At 36.8% G+C, this 15,351-nt stretch overlaps 1 protein-coding gene and 1 long non-coding RNA gene across 2 annotated transcripts; both read left to right on the top strand.

Annotated features, from left to right (window-relative positions):
- Positions 1 to 235: 235 nt before the first annotated feature.
- Positions 236 to 1,833, top strand: LOC113337617. The gene is made up of 3 exons (XR_003354310.1): positions 236 to 393; positions 1,009 to 1,075; positions 1,302 to 1,833. It is a non-coding gene; the product is annotated as an uncharacterized LOC113337617 (long non-coding RNA).
- An 11,367-nt stretch (positions 1,834 to 13,200) lies between these two features.
- LOC113361653 (F-box protein At1g30790-like) lies at positions 13,201 to 14,553 on the top strand. The gene has a single exon (XM_026604828.1). The coding sequence runs from the start codon at positions 13,201 to 13,203 to the stop codon at positions 14,551 to 14,553; it is 1,353 nt and encodes a 450-aa protein (XP_026460613.1).
- Positions 14,554 to 15,351: the final 798 nt, after the last annotated feature.

Below are 15,351 nucleotides of genomic sequence, written 5' to 3' on the forward strand. Positions count from 1 at the left end.
CATAGACTCATTAAGGATTTACATCCATCCTATTTTCTTGCAGAAACCAGCACTAATAAGAAATGAGAAGTTTTTATATTAGTGCTCCATAATCCACATCCATAACTTGTTGGTACCACATTGAACCTTGTTTATCCTTTTCAAAACATAGGTTGGGTTTCTGCCACAGCCTGGGGGGCGATGCCCCCCAGGACCCCCCTTTGGTTAGCGGCGTTGAAAATATTCCAACATCGAGGGACAGTTACTGTTTTTGCTCTCCAAAAATCAATCGATTCAAACACATCACACTATCTTTTCTTCCAAATCAAAATCACAAAAAGGATCGAAACAAATTTAACAGCTGAAATTTGGATTCCATCATCACCTACAATGTTTTCCATCTTCGCATAAAAGGTTTGCTCAAAATTCACCTTGGTTTGCTGCTTCATTTTGTTTTGCATTGTTATACCTTTCGGTTGTTCGACAAAATTCCGAGGAGGCAAAATATAAATTCTCAAATTGAATTTCAGTTTGATTATGGTTATTCGATGTTCTCATAGTTTAATGTAACTTAATTTCTAAATTTTACAGAATTATGGTATGTTGACTTTACTATTCCAGTTGAGTTGAAGGTTATGAGCCAATTGATTTCATTCTTAAAAACATTTGTGGTTAGTTGCAGTTAACTACTAAGAACCTAAGCAAATTCATTTGATTTTTACGACTTTCGATATATTAGTTCAAAGGAATCTCAAATGCACATGGCTAAATGTCACTTCAGCCATTGTGGTTAATCTTAGCCATTTTGTCTCAGTAATCACTCATACTCAATATCCTCAGCTTCAGGAGCAGCAGTTTTATATTTGTTGCCTTTATGGAATAGTTGAGTCCATGATTAGACCGTTGTAATTTTGGATAACCGGTTGCCACTATATTTACTTTACTTTTTAAAATAGTAATTGTTCTAGCAGTGTACAGGTTTCAACCACCACGCACTATAGCATTTCAATAGCATGTTGCGTTTTGCAGAAAATAGGCAAGATAGTCAAGGTGATGCATCAAGAGGATGGGTGTTGTTTGGCGTGCTTTCCTGCATGTATGAATTTCAACCTTTCCTCTCTAGCTGAGTTCTTAAAATGTGTTTTGGTGTTAACGAATAAGAGTAAAAAAAATGCATGCCGAAAGAAAAATAGTAAACTTAACATGACATGGTGCATTATGTGTCCCCAACTTCATTGTTGGCACCAGACTTGATAGTAATTATGGATATGGTCAATGTTATGGCGACTTATTGTCGCCTAATTGTACATTTTGCTATGCAGCAGCACATACTGTTCTCCTGCAGTGTTATCTGTATAACGGGGGAAGCCTTTCTTGACGGTTGCTTTCTGAGGGCAAAAAATCATAGTTTGTTTGACGAATTTATGGGTCCTGATGCCGAAGCTGTTTGTGGGAACTCTGCTCAAGAGGGGCAAAAATTCCAGGATTCGGCGATGGAGGTTGTGCTTGATACTGTGCTACTGCAATACGTGATGGTGCCTAGCAACGGCTAAAGTGAAAGGATCGTCTTTAGGAAGTGAATCAGTTTATGTTCTTGCGGATTGCTGGAAGATGTTGAATGCTAGCTCATCCAAAGCATGTTTGGAGGAAGCATCAGCCTTAATGGACGGATGTTTGCCATGGTTATAGGGACGAGCACTTAAAAAAGGAAGCTTCATGAAGTATCCAAACATAGATTTCCCAAATGAGGACAAACAACTGAAAGCTTGAAAAGTACTAGAGAATCAATCAATGTACCTACATTGTATTTATTATGGGGATATCATGTCATAAAACCAAATTGAACTGTTGGCATGACTTCGGATATCTGCTGATGACTTTGCAGTAATCCCAAGAACGTTGGTGATCTTAATTTGAGTTCCTTACTTCTTAGGCTTCTGTGGAAGTCAGTGTAGTCGTGCGTCTTTGCTAGTGGCTAATAGAAAAAGCCCAACGAGGCAGATTTGCACCTAACTCGAATACAAATACTGTACATCCGAGTCAAAAGTATAAACCGAGTCAGACCTCGAAACATCAGAAAACAAACGAGGTAACATCTGAGTAGGCCTGAGACTCTTTCAAATCCCGAATAACAAAAACAAAACCTAAACTCGGGCTGAGACAGTTTCAGATAACAAAACCTAAACCCTTTGTGTGTCTTTAGTCAGAATATTTGATTTGGTGAATATCTTCCACAGATAACTAGTGGAGATAGAGATCTTATTTATACTCAAAGTTGTTACAAAGATGAGATATTCAAAACGATATAATAGCTAACTAAAGAGAACGGGTTACACGCCTTCATAACCGTGTTGTTAGCTAGTCTTATGGAGGAGTGAGTTAGCTCCCTAGTCTTGTGGATGACTTGCGACTGTATGCTTAACACCTTCCCTCAAGTTGTACTGGAGTTGACGAATGTGCAACTTGTGTCTGATGAACTGAAACCTTGGTGAGGGCAAACCTTTGGTGAAGATATCATCTAGTTGATCACGACTGCTAACAAACTTAACATGTAACTGTTTGCGTGCAACCCTTTCTCGTACAAAGTGATAGTCAATCTCAATGTGCTTTGTACGAGCATGGAAAATAGGATTAGCAGTAAGATATGTGGCACCAATGTTGTCACACCACAGAGAGGGTGTAGGAGTCGCAACACCTAACTCAACGAGCAAAGACTGAATCCAAATGAGTTCAGAGGTAGCAATGGAAACACCACGATATTCAGCTTCAGTGGATGATTTTGAAACTGCTTTTTGTTTCCGTGCATTCCAAGATACCAGATTGCCTCCAAAGTAGATACAATATCCACTGGTTGATCTTCTGTCATCCAGACTACCTGCCCAGTCCGCATCGGTGTATGCATTTAGCGTATAATCACCTCCAGGTGTAAAGAATAACCCATAGTCTATTGTGCGCTTCAGATATCGCATGATTCGTTTAACCAGAGTCCAATGTTCTGTATATGGCTCGTGCATATACTGACAGGCTTTATTGACAGCTACTGAGATGTCAGGTCGTGTAATGTGAAGATATTGCAGTGCACCAACAACACTGCGATAGAATGTTGGATCAGTAAACTTTTCAGAACCAAGCTTCTGAATTTTAGCGTTTGCTGCCAATGGAGTGCTCAAAGGTTTGATGCCATCTAGCTTTGTGCGTCGCAGCAGATCAGATACATACTTCTTCTGGGACAAGACTAAGGACTGCCCTGGTGTAATACTTCAACACCTAGAAATATGATAAATTTCCCATATCCTTTACTGCAAACTCAGAGCCCAAATCTGAAATCAAATTATCCACCATAGCTGAGTCTGACCCTGTCACAATGATATCATCTACATAGATCAACACATAGGCAACAGAAACTCCAGATTTTTTTATAAACAGAGAGGAGTCTGCAATAGATGCAGTAAACCCCAATTTGAGAAGATGATTGCTGAGACGTGAGAACCACGCACGTGGAGCCTGCTTAACCCCATACAAGGACTTATGCAACTTACAGACGTGTTTAGGATAGTTTGGATCAACATATCCAGATGGATGCTTCATATATACCTCTTCTTCTAGAATTCCATGAAGAAACGCATTCTCCACATCTAGCTGACGTAGTTGCCACTAGTTCATAACCACAATAGAGAGGACTATCCTTATGGTGCATGGTTTGATGACAGATGAGAAGGTTTCCCCATAATCTAAACCTTCTTGCTGGTTGAAACCTTTAGCCACCAGACGAGACTTATAACGATGTACTGTGCCATCAGGATTACTTTTAATACGATACACCCACTTTGAGCCAACTATATTCATACCATCTTCATATGGTACCAGAGAGTATGTGCCATTCTTGATCAATGCATTAATCTGATCGTCCATGGCTTCCCTCCATTCTGGAATTGTACAATCCTTGGAGTAACACGTTGGTTCCATTAATTCCTCATCCTGCAGCGGGTGTTTTGTAGCAGTGAGACATAGTCTCTGGATTGGTTTAGTGATGCCAGCCTTGGCTCGAGTAACCATTATATGACCTTGCTGCAGCGTGTGATCTTGTGACTGCACTTCAGGTGATGCAGTAGTCGGAGACATTGGCATATTAGCTGAAAGATCTGAAGGCAGTTGAGGCACAATACTGTGATGATGAGATGATGCTGCTGGAGATGTAGACGATTGTAATAAAGGATCCAATGTTTGTTGCTGCTGCAATGTAACTGCTGGGGATGACTGAAACACAGAAGAACTCAAAAATTCTGTGCTTGTAAATTGAGTTGGGGAACTTACCTCTGGAGATTGCTGTGGAGGAGGAGAGAATGGGAATGTCGATTCTTCAAACCTAGCATGTCTGGAAATATACTCCCTATTTGTAGGAATGTGAAGACATGTATAACCTTTATGAGATGGGTTGTACCCCAAGAAAATACATGGTAAAGACCTAGGTTCTAGCTTATTTGAATTGTAAGGTCGAAGACCCGGGTATGCTAAACAACCAAAGACTCGGAGGAAAGAATAATCCGGCTTTTTGTTGTAGAGAAGCTCAAGAGGAGTTTTTGCTTCTGCAGAGGACTTAGGTAATCGATTAATCAGATAACAAGCAGTGGTGAAAGCATCAGACCAAAATTTTGTAGGAAGTTTAGCATGAAATAATAAGGCTAGACCACTTTCTGTAACATGTCTAATTCTACGCTCAGCAAGACCATTTTGAGGTGAAGTGTGAGGACAAGAAAAGCGATGCTGTATACCAGTGTTGTTTAGATATGAAGTGAGTTTCTTGTATTCAAGAGCGTTATCAGACTGGAAAAATTTGATTTTATGACCAGTTAAATTCTCTACTTGTTTATGAAACTGAGGAAAAATATGGAATACATCTGATCTTTTTATCATTGGAAAAACCCAGGTATAATGAGAGAAAGCATCCATAATTAACAAATAATAACGATAACCAGTTCTAGAAATCTCTGGAGAGACCCATATGTCTGAAACAATAAGACTTAGTGGTGCATATGCTGTAGCACTACGAGAAAAAGGTAAACGCTTACTCTTGCTAATGTGACAGGAGTGGCAGAAACCAAAATTCTTATGCAAAACAGGAAGGGAAAATTTATTAACTATCTTAGAAACTGTGCTCAGCATAGGATGTCCAAGCCGCTGATGCCAGATAGGTATGCTTGCATAGATAAATGACTTTGGAGGAATATGTTTGTTTAAGTCTCCCACTCCATCAAACACGTACAGTCCATTCTGATACCAAGTCAGAATATTTGATTTGGTGAATATCTTCCACAGATAACTAGTGGAGATAGAGATCTTATTTATACTCAAAGTTGTTACAAAGATGAGATATTCAAAACGATATAATAGCTAACTAAAGAGAACGGGTTACACTCCTTCATAACTGTGTTGTTAGCTAGTCTTATGGAGGACTGAGTTAGCTCCCTAGTCTTGTGGATGACTTGCGACTGTATGCTTAACATCTTTAAGATGGATGGACTACAAATCCTTCATAAGTATGTATAATGCATTCTTTTGAATTCCATAAAATTCGAATCACAATGTTTATAATCTTCTTAGGTTTATGTTGAATATGTTTATTTTTCCTTCTATAATGGGTGCAGGAGGAGGGGGATCAATATCTGATAATGAATATATGATTCGAGATTCAAAAGTGTATGTAAACATTTCCAGTATTTAATTGAAGAAGATGATTGTTTGATTGATTTACATTACAAACAATCCAAAACACGTCCTGGTCTCATCATCATTGTTCCTAGGTTTTATCTTGCCACACCCACGGATGATCGTGATCCTTACAGTTTGATACCCGTGTCTAGATATTATGCGCTATCCAAAGAGATTTCTTTCTTGTCAGCTGACATTGTTTTAGGCGAAAATGGGAATAACGCAACAACAGCAATTGTGCACTCTGTCAGGAATGCGAAGGATGATACATTCAAGTGTACTCAGACATCATACCGGAGAGATTATCGTATCCAGTATAATCAGATTCTGAAACCCGTGAATGGTTTGATATGTTTCTCTATTGGAGCCTCATGTACATGAGTTCGGTTACATTTTGCTTATACAATGTTAGAACTCGGGAAATAATGATTGTTAAAACTTTGGTATTCTACAGGGAAAAAACAAGAGATAAGCAATATGAATCGTGTCGTATTTTGTGTACATCTTTTCAACTTGGGTTCGATCCTGTCACGAAGGAACAAAAATTGATTGCTGTGTTTACAGTGCGTATAGATAAACTGTGGTCAGGTAGTGCTGCTTATACAGTTTGTGAGGCCTTGACTTTAGGGAATAATACTTGGAGAAGAATAGATGGTGTTCAATTATGCAATTTCCCAAGGAGTTCCGTCAGCGTGAATGGTTCAATATATTGGAATTGTACAACCAAGCTCTCTCATATAAAGCATTCTGATGGTTTTGAATGGTACAAGGATGAAGAATGTCCATCTATAGTGGCATTTGATGTTGGAAATGAAAAATTCAGAGTTATTCCAATCCCTGGGTTCATGCTTGATAAGTCGTATTCTGAAAAAGAAAAGGGTTTATTGGCAGTGGATGAGCGGTTAGCTTATTTTGCTAGAGAAATCGTTTCAAGAGAAGCGGATATGAATATCGTGGCAATGCTAAGCTGTGGATTTTCGACGATCACCATCAGAAAGAGAATAAAACAGCGGGTAGTAACATGAATTTGACTGAAGAAATGATCGTATTACCTTCAGATTGTAAATCCTTTTTAGTAAAATGTTATGATATTGCAGGATCAGACCAACTAATCTTAACGTGTTATAATATTGGGTGCAATAATCAAAAACAAGGAAAAATCAAATAAGCAAAAGTTATTGATACTTAGCTCCTTTATAATGGAAGTGATCGATTTGATGAGACAAATGAGCTCCCTATATCTCCGCAACAGCGACAAGGCAAAACTTTGGAAAAACAGAGTGAGTCACGTGTTCAACACGTTGCCCTTAAGACATTAGCGCCCGGCTACACTCAAGAGTGATGATATAGCCCTCATAGGACGGATATCTCCAGGATAAAACACCCTAATACACCTACTACTAGCATATGTAGTAGATGCTCAACTTGAGCTTGGCAACTCCGAAAAAACCATATAAAAAAAAAATCTCGAACGCTTGAGACAACAATATAAAAAAAAAAAATTCCCTTGGGGGTCCCTCTAAATATAGAGCAACCCCTTTCCCATAGATTTTAAAAAAATAGTGAATTTGTTTATATAATTGACAAATACAACTTAAGAAGAAAAACTCCCCGATGTGGGACTAAAAGGTTTATATAGTTTCTTAAAACTACTAAAAATTGGAAACTCCACGATGTGGGACTAAAAAGTTTCATTCACAAAATAAAACAATAAATTATAATTTTTTATTAAAACTTTAAAAATTATTTTTTTATTAATCGTTTTCCAACAATCCCCCACATGAATGAAAACTCAATAAAACATGAAAACACAGATAGATCTTGGTAAATCAACATCCCAACCTCACGATCCAAACAAACTGATCGTGCAAGTGTTGAAATCATACTAGTCATTTCTACGTCCTCTCCCTCACACAAAAGTGTGTTGACCCCAGGGTCATATTATGGATTGCATAAATCATAATAGTATTGAGAGATTTCATCTTTAGTTCTCACATGGTGAGACTATAGGTATCTTTCACCAAAGTGAAAAAGCATGAACTAGTGAACCCTTAGTGACCTTTAGGTCCTAAGTTCCAGTAATACCAAAACCATCAAAACAAAAATCACATAAAAAGCGCAGGAAATACCATTTTAGGCAGAGGTGTCATGAGGTCTTGAACCTTTGCTTAGTGAGATATTACCGGAATTACTTGCTAGAGACAGTGAACTATGTCTTGAACTGCTAGCATTTGATGTAATTCGTGATAACAACCACGGGTGATATCTCCAAGATTGCTGCCAAGCTCGTGTCGTTTTGTCCAATTTGGCCCTGGACATATCCTGTTTCTGAGAATGCTCTAGAGAATCAAAGCTCATATTCTCATAGGAAGCGGACCACTTCCTCATTCATATAGGTGAGTTTCCATAAAGAGTGTTACTGTTACACCCCACTTCAATCTTAAATTGAAACTATAGAACTCATTAAGACTTCTTAAAAGTCATCCTTCACATGCAGTCACACTATCACGTCTACACCATAGGGAAGGGACAGAGAATAAAATTCTCTGATAGTGTTTACCTTTACCCACCACAAATTAGTTGTCTCATTCGAAACCTTGGTCTTGGTATCTCCAGTCAGCAAGGTTGAGTATCCTTCATGGCAAGTTTAATTTATGAGCTTAAGCCCCTTCCCCCTCAATGCATTTCTAACTATCTCTTGGGATAAACCTTTCGTCAAAGATTGCGCGATATTCTCCTTGGACTTTATCCAATCAATGGAAATAACGCCGATTGAGATTAGTTATTTTCAACTTTAGCTATTATATCTTGGCTAACACAATGTATAGATATAACTGGCACATGCCTATGCCAGAGAGGAATGTCTTCTAAAAAACATCTTAGGCACTCGGCCCCCTCTCGTGCTTTATCTAACTCAATACTCTCAGATTCCATAATGAATTGAGCAATATATGTTTGTTTGTAAATCTTCCAAAAACAAACTCTGATGCTAGAGTGAAACATATCCACTCGTAGACTTAGACTCATTTGAGTCAACTATCCAGTTTACATCACAAAGTACCTCAAGGACAGCAAGATACCTTTGATAAATCAAATAAAAGGTAATAGAGTATTTTAGGTACCATAATACTCTACTCAGTGCATCTGAATGCTATTTCTCTGGACTATAATTATATCTACTTAACTTACTCACAATATAGGCAATGTCTGGACTCTTACAGTTCATTAATTCATCAGACATCCTATAACTCTTGAGTATTCAAGTTAAGATACTCCATTACCCTTTTTTCTTGAGTCTACAAGAATAATCATACGGAGTACAAGAAGGCTTACAATCACACTGATTGTATCTCTTAAGAACAAATTCAAAATAATGAGAATGACTAAGACTACATATGTTAGATTATTTTCTAATCCTCATCCCTAAGATTACATCAACAGGGCCTAAGTATTTCAAGTCAACGTTCTCATTCAGTGCATGTTTTTAGTGGAATTAATCACATCTATGTTTGTATCAAGTATAAGAATATCATCAACATACAAGCATACAATCACACAGGCATCCTTAACAAGTTACTTGTAAATATACTTGTCAGATTCATTAACTTAAATCCACTACACATTATCACATGATCAAATTTTCCATGTCACTGTTTACGTGCTTATTTTATAAACCATACAAAATTTTGTTCAACTTACAAACTTTGTCATCATAACCTTTCACTACAAAGTCCTCAGGTTGGTCTATGTAAATTTCTTTATCTAATTCACGATTTTAGAAAAGCTGTCTTAACATCCATCTGATGTATCTCTAATTTTTTATGACACAATAACAATTAGCATCTCAAGTAAGTAAATCTCGTCACATGTGAATAAGAATCAAGGAAATATACACCTTCTTTTAGTTTATAGCCTTTAGCTACCAACTTAGCCTAATATTTTTCTACAGTTCCATATACCTAATGTTTCCTCTTAAAGACTCATTTACATCTCATGGTCTTACTCTCTGGAGGTAAACTATAAACCTCCCAAGTCAGGTTCCGACGGACTGAGTCCATTTCACTAAATGAAGCTTCTTACCAATGGGGTTGAGTAGATATCAAGGCTTCTTTACAAGTCCAGGGCTTAGACTAGCTAGGCATGTTATGAAGTCGGCTTCATAAGAAGTCTCAAGTCTAATTGTTTTACTTCTCTTAGGCTCAACCTTAACTTCATCTTCCTTTAAGATAAGTTCTGACTATTTGAAAATAAATCTAGGGGATCAACAACACATCTCTAATGAGGTACAGGTTTAAGAATAAACATGTTCAAAGAACTCAGCATCCCTAGATTATGTAATATATTCACAACAAAGTCAGAAAAATCACACCAAAGTATGAAAAATCAGAACACACAACCAAAAATCTATATGTAGAAGTATACTCAGCATACCTTATATGAAGACACAATCACATTTTTGGTTTCTATCTAGTTCTTAGGAAGAGGAATGACAATCTTAGTCAACACCCCCACACTTTGACATATTCATAAGAAGGTCATCTACCTTTCCATAAATCATATGGAGTTTCATCTGATCCTTAAGGGTACTATATTCAGGATATACTAGTTAAGAGGACTCCTCCTCCCACAAGACCGCAGGTAATCCTGAACTAATCAACATGGTAATTATATCTCTTAAGGATACAATTATATGTTCAAGGCTTCTAATTGGTTTCAACTTCAAGTTTATACATCTTAAGGCTTCTAAGGCATCATCCTTATCCCTAAGCAAGTATACAAGATAGTACCTCGTACAATCATCTACGGAAGTTATAAACCATCTTTTACCATAGTGGTTTTGGGTTGAACTCATGTCAACTAGGCCTAACTGAATTAATTCTACTATGAACATTTGTGCTAAAAGATTTTATAGCATATTCATTTCACTTTTGTGTTCAAGATCCAAACTAAATTTGGGTACGAAGCCTATGCTAGGCAGTTTACATTGACTTATAATTTTACGGTTCCAAGTCTACCATGCAAAACATTCAAAGACACACAAAGAAAGCACAAGAATCAACTATGTTCACTTCATCAGATTTTCCTTAAACTTATATAGACCCTAAGTCCTATAACGTTGCCTAAAAAATCAATACCCTTAGTTATAACAAGTTTTCCACATTTAATTAAGATCTTCAATTTTACCATCTTCAAGAGAACAAGATACAATATTTTCATATGCTCGGAACATGAAAACTTCATTCAGTGTGAGAATATTACAGATATGAGCTTATGCTCGACCTTTCCCTTTTATGCAACCTCTGTCGCAGATGAGTTACTCATATAGAGTTTCTCGACATCCCTTATCCTCTGATAAGAGGTGAACAGGTCTCTGTTTCAACAAACATACTTAGTGGCTCCAGAGTCCACCCACCAGTCTCTCACATTGGTTATTAAAATAACTTCCGACATCATGGTTCTTTTGTTTCAACTAAATTAGCATTAACTTTCTACTTATTAAGGTTTTATGTTGTCTACACTTTACTGCCGTATGGCCAGGAATTTTACAAACATAACAATCACCCTTAATTAAAGTAATGCCGGATTCAGTTTTACGAAACATACCTTTATTATGAAGAATATGCTTAGAGTTGTGTTTGATGTTCTCGCCTTTGTCAGCTTTGGAAGACTTGTGTTCATCCACATGCGCCTGGTAGCCATGTTCCTTTTCAATTTCATGTCACAAACTTCGTTTATACTCTGACCACGGACACGGTAATTTCCCAATCACCTAATACACCATATCTCACAAACCTTAGTTCAGATAAAATATGAGTTTTGAAGAAAATATCTAGATTTATAAACTTCGTTTAAACCACCATATCAAAAAACTCATGGTTACCCCATAAAAATTACTTTAGTTAACAACAAAATTCTGCCCGTCAGAATTTTTCAGGAACGTTTCTCAGTTTTGTAAAATATCAAAAAAATAATTTTACAACTCCAAAATTTCTGAAATTTTACGTGGGTAACTATCAGGATGTCTACTACTTTGTGTCAAAAGGGTTCATCGAAATTCCTTCTAGGTTAAGAGATAAACTCGAAACTCTACAGCTGACCAAAAATTCGTTTTTGTTTTTCACTCCACAATTAACATCCATGATTCACAAACCAACCGACCATTTTTTTATTATTACAAATTCTAATGTCTTAAGATTGTTGGGTACAATAATCAAAATCAAGGAAAAATCAAATAAGCAAAAGTTATTGATACTTAGCTCCTTTATAATGGAAGTGATCGATTTGATGAAACAACTGAGCTCCCTATATCTCCGCAACAGCAACAAGGCAAAACTTTGGAAAAACAGAGTGAGTCACGTGTTCAACACGTTGCCCTTAAGACATTAGCGCCCGGCTACACTCAAGAGTGATGCTATAGCCCTCACAGGACGGATATCTCCAGGATAAAACACCCTAATACACCTACTACTACCATATGTAGTAGATGCTCAACTTGAGCTTGGCAACTCCGAAAAAACCATAAAGGAAAATATCGAACGCTTGAGACAACAATATAAAATATTTTTTTCCCTTGGGGTCCCTCTGAATATAGAGCAACCCTTTTCCCATAGATTTTACAAAAATAGTGAATTTGTTTATATAATTGACAAATACAACTTAAAAAGAAAAACTCCCGATGTGGGACTAAAAGATTTATATAGTTTCTTAAAACTACTAAAAATTGGAAACTGCACGATGTAGGAATAAAAAGTTTCATTCACAAAATAAAACAATAAATTATAATTTTTTATTAAAACTTTAAAAAATTATTTTTTATTAATCGTTTTCCAACATATAACTGGAGCGAGTTTGTATCTGTTCATTCGTATAATCGAAAAAAGAAGACTCTTAGCAAGATTGAAATCAGTGGGATCGGTTATGTTCCGGATATTCTCTATACATACTTATTTACAGCTTTTGTGGAAAGCCTTTTCCATGTCAATAAGAAGCAGCAGCAACAACAGTCGCCCCATGTATACCTTGATGACAAATCAAAGAAATGGTAACTATTTTCATCTCTTAATACCATTTTAAAATTCGTCCATGTAAATATTAAGTTTGTTTACTGATTAAAATAAAAAGTCCAAAGCTGTAGGTAGACGTGGTTGAAAATGTTTTAAGTAGTTGCTAGACATGATTGCTTAAGATTAGGGTCTAGTTTGACATTGTATTTTTATACGATATTTGAGCAGTTTTCCTTGGGCTATATTATTGATGAACATTTGATTGTTGGTAATCAGACAACCCATTTTCATCGAGATTCAAGGGGTCAAAACAAAGGAATCAAGAATGCAATAGAATGGTTAACAGGATTTATATCGCTGCTTCGGTATGTTCTTATATAGCTGCAAGTTTTCGTATTTTTGTTATTCTGTTTTCTATCTATATTTTCGTATCTTGAAAAACAGATACATCAGTATTCAAATTTTCTAGGATTTCATTTTTGGAATTGTTATCATTTTTTCTGCTCAAATGGAACATGAGGGAGGGTCAATAACTGATTATGATATGTTAGTATGTGAGATACTTAGTAGACTTCCAGTGAAATCTCTTATGCGATTTAAGTGTGTATGTAAACAATTTCGGTATATTATTCAAGAAGATGAATATTTCATTGGTTTACATTACAACCGTTCAAGAACTCGTCCAGGTCTCTTTATAATAATGCCTAGGTATCCCCGTTTGAGTACATCCCTTTTTAACGGACCCTGGTCTCTACCCGCAACAATGGATGAAAAATGTTTCTTGTTGGCTGACATTATTGAATGTGAAGATAACCAAGTAGCAGCTACAAAAGCAGTCATTCACACCATAAGGAATACAGATGCTAATGAGTTTGATTATAAACTTATTCTTGGTCCTGTAAATGGTTTGATTTGTTTCGTCGACTGGGAAGTTAAGAACAGCAACTTCTCTATTAGCAACTTTTATATCCGCACGTTCAATGTTAGCACTCGAGAAATAACACCATGGATGAAATCCTCATTCTTGCGGGAAGAGAAAGGCGAGCACTGTGGTAGTAGGGAAGTTACGAGTAAATGTTTTCAGCTCGGGTTTGATCCTGTCAATAAGGAAACTAAATTGGTTGGGGTGTGGTCAATACGTAAAAAACACTGCAATGCTTATTTTGTTTGTGAGGTCTTGACTTTAAGCAGCAATACATGGAGAAGAATCGACAATGTCCCCTTGTATAATATCCAGAATAATTCTGTTTATTTAAATGGTTCGATATATTGGCGGAGTAATAAGCCACTTTTTAAGGAGTTTGACAATGCTGATGCGGAAGATGCCAATCCTAAATTTATAGTGGCATTTGATGTTGGAAGCGAGAAATTCAGAGTTATTCCGGTCCCTAGTTTCATGGATGATAAGTTTTATCGTTTAAGATGGTTTGATTTGTTTGTAATGGTTGAGCGTTTAGCTTTTTTCAGTTGGGAAAGCCGTTTCTTGGCGAAGCTGTGGATTTTGCAAGATGAGCCCTATAGTAAGAATAGAGTAACTAGTACTACTGGCGCCACTATTGATAGCGACATTCAATGGACCGAAGAGATTATCTCAATACCTTCTAATTTGTCATTTGATCTGATAATTTGTCAAGCCATTCCAGGAACTGACCAAATAATCTTGCAATGCCATGTAAGCCAATTAGTGGAATTTGTCGCCGCTTATTCATACAGCCGAGAAAAGAAGGTTTTCAAGAAGATTGAAATCGGTGGCCTCTCACCAATTCCAGAAATTCGCTTCCCTTATCTATTCACGGTATTCGTGGAAAGCCTTTATTCTGTGCAGAAGCTGCGGCAGATAGCAACTACAACGGACCCATAATCTGTGTTCTGACTCTCCATCAAAATTTTGAATCCAAGCCTCTCGAAATTCCTTCCAAGGCTTTGTTGCTTGTATTTTCGATTGGCTGTCACTTAAGGAGGGCAGTTCTATCTTTTTTGATGTATTTTCCCCTTTGCGTTTCCCCTTTGTCCATGAAATTTGAAACTCATAATCATCTAAACAGGAACTCGTCCAGTTGAATGCGGATAACTAATTATTTTTGTAGGAGTTAAATATCGCACACGATAATAATTACGCGAAGTGAAAAATACAACCTGAGCGAAAAGCATCACACATAGCAAAGTTGAGATGACGCACCAGATGATGTCACCAAAGTCACGAGTAAAGTGTGAAGAGTTATGCGAAGAAGTATGCTATGCGAAGATGAGCGATTGTATATGAGCGAATATGTCGCATAGTGATCCCGAAAATAATGGGATTCTTAGCTGTCATCTACTATGTAAAATCCTATATAGAGGAGAGAGTCATTGTTTCTGGGAGGATCTAGTACAAGTCTTGGAAAAGAAATAGGAAGAGAGAGAAAGTGAGCTTAGGTTTCAAGTAGAATTGTTGTAATACTTGAATCATTCTTGTAAACATTCTTAAATCTTTAGTTAATAAAACAAGAGTTCATAATGATCACCTAGAGATTGAATCAGTTATTGTGGAGCGTAGTTGTAAGATTTCTTACAACTACATTTTTGGCGCTAGAAATCAGCTCCGAATGTTAATTCCTGTTAATAGATCTGAAATTCATAAGGGATACATGAAGACAACAAGAGTCAAACTAATTCAAGA

The sequence above is a fragment of the Papaver somniferum genome, chromosome 1 (assembly GCF_003573695.1).
Source record: "Papaver somniferum cultivar HN1 chromosome 1, ASM357369v1, whole genome shotgun sequence".
NCBI lineage: Eukaryota > Viridiplantae > Streptophyta > Magnoliopsida > Ranunculales > Papaveraceae > Papaver > Papaver somniferum.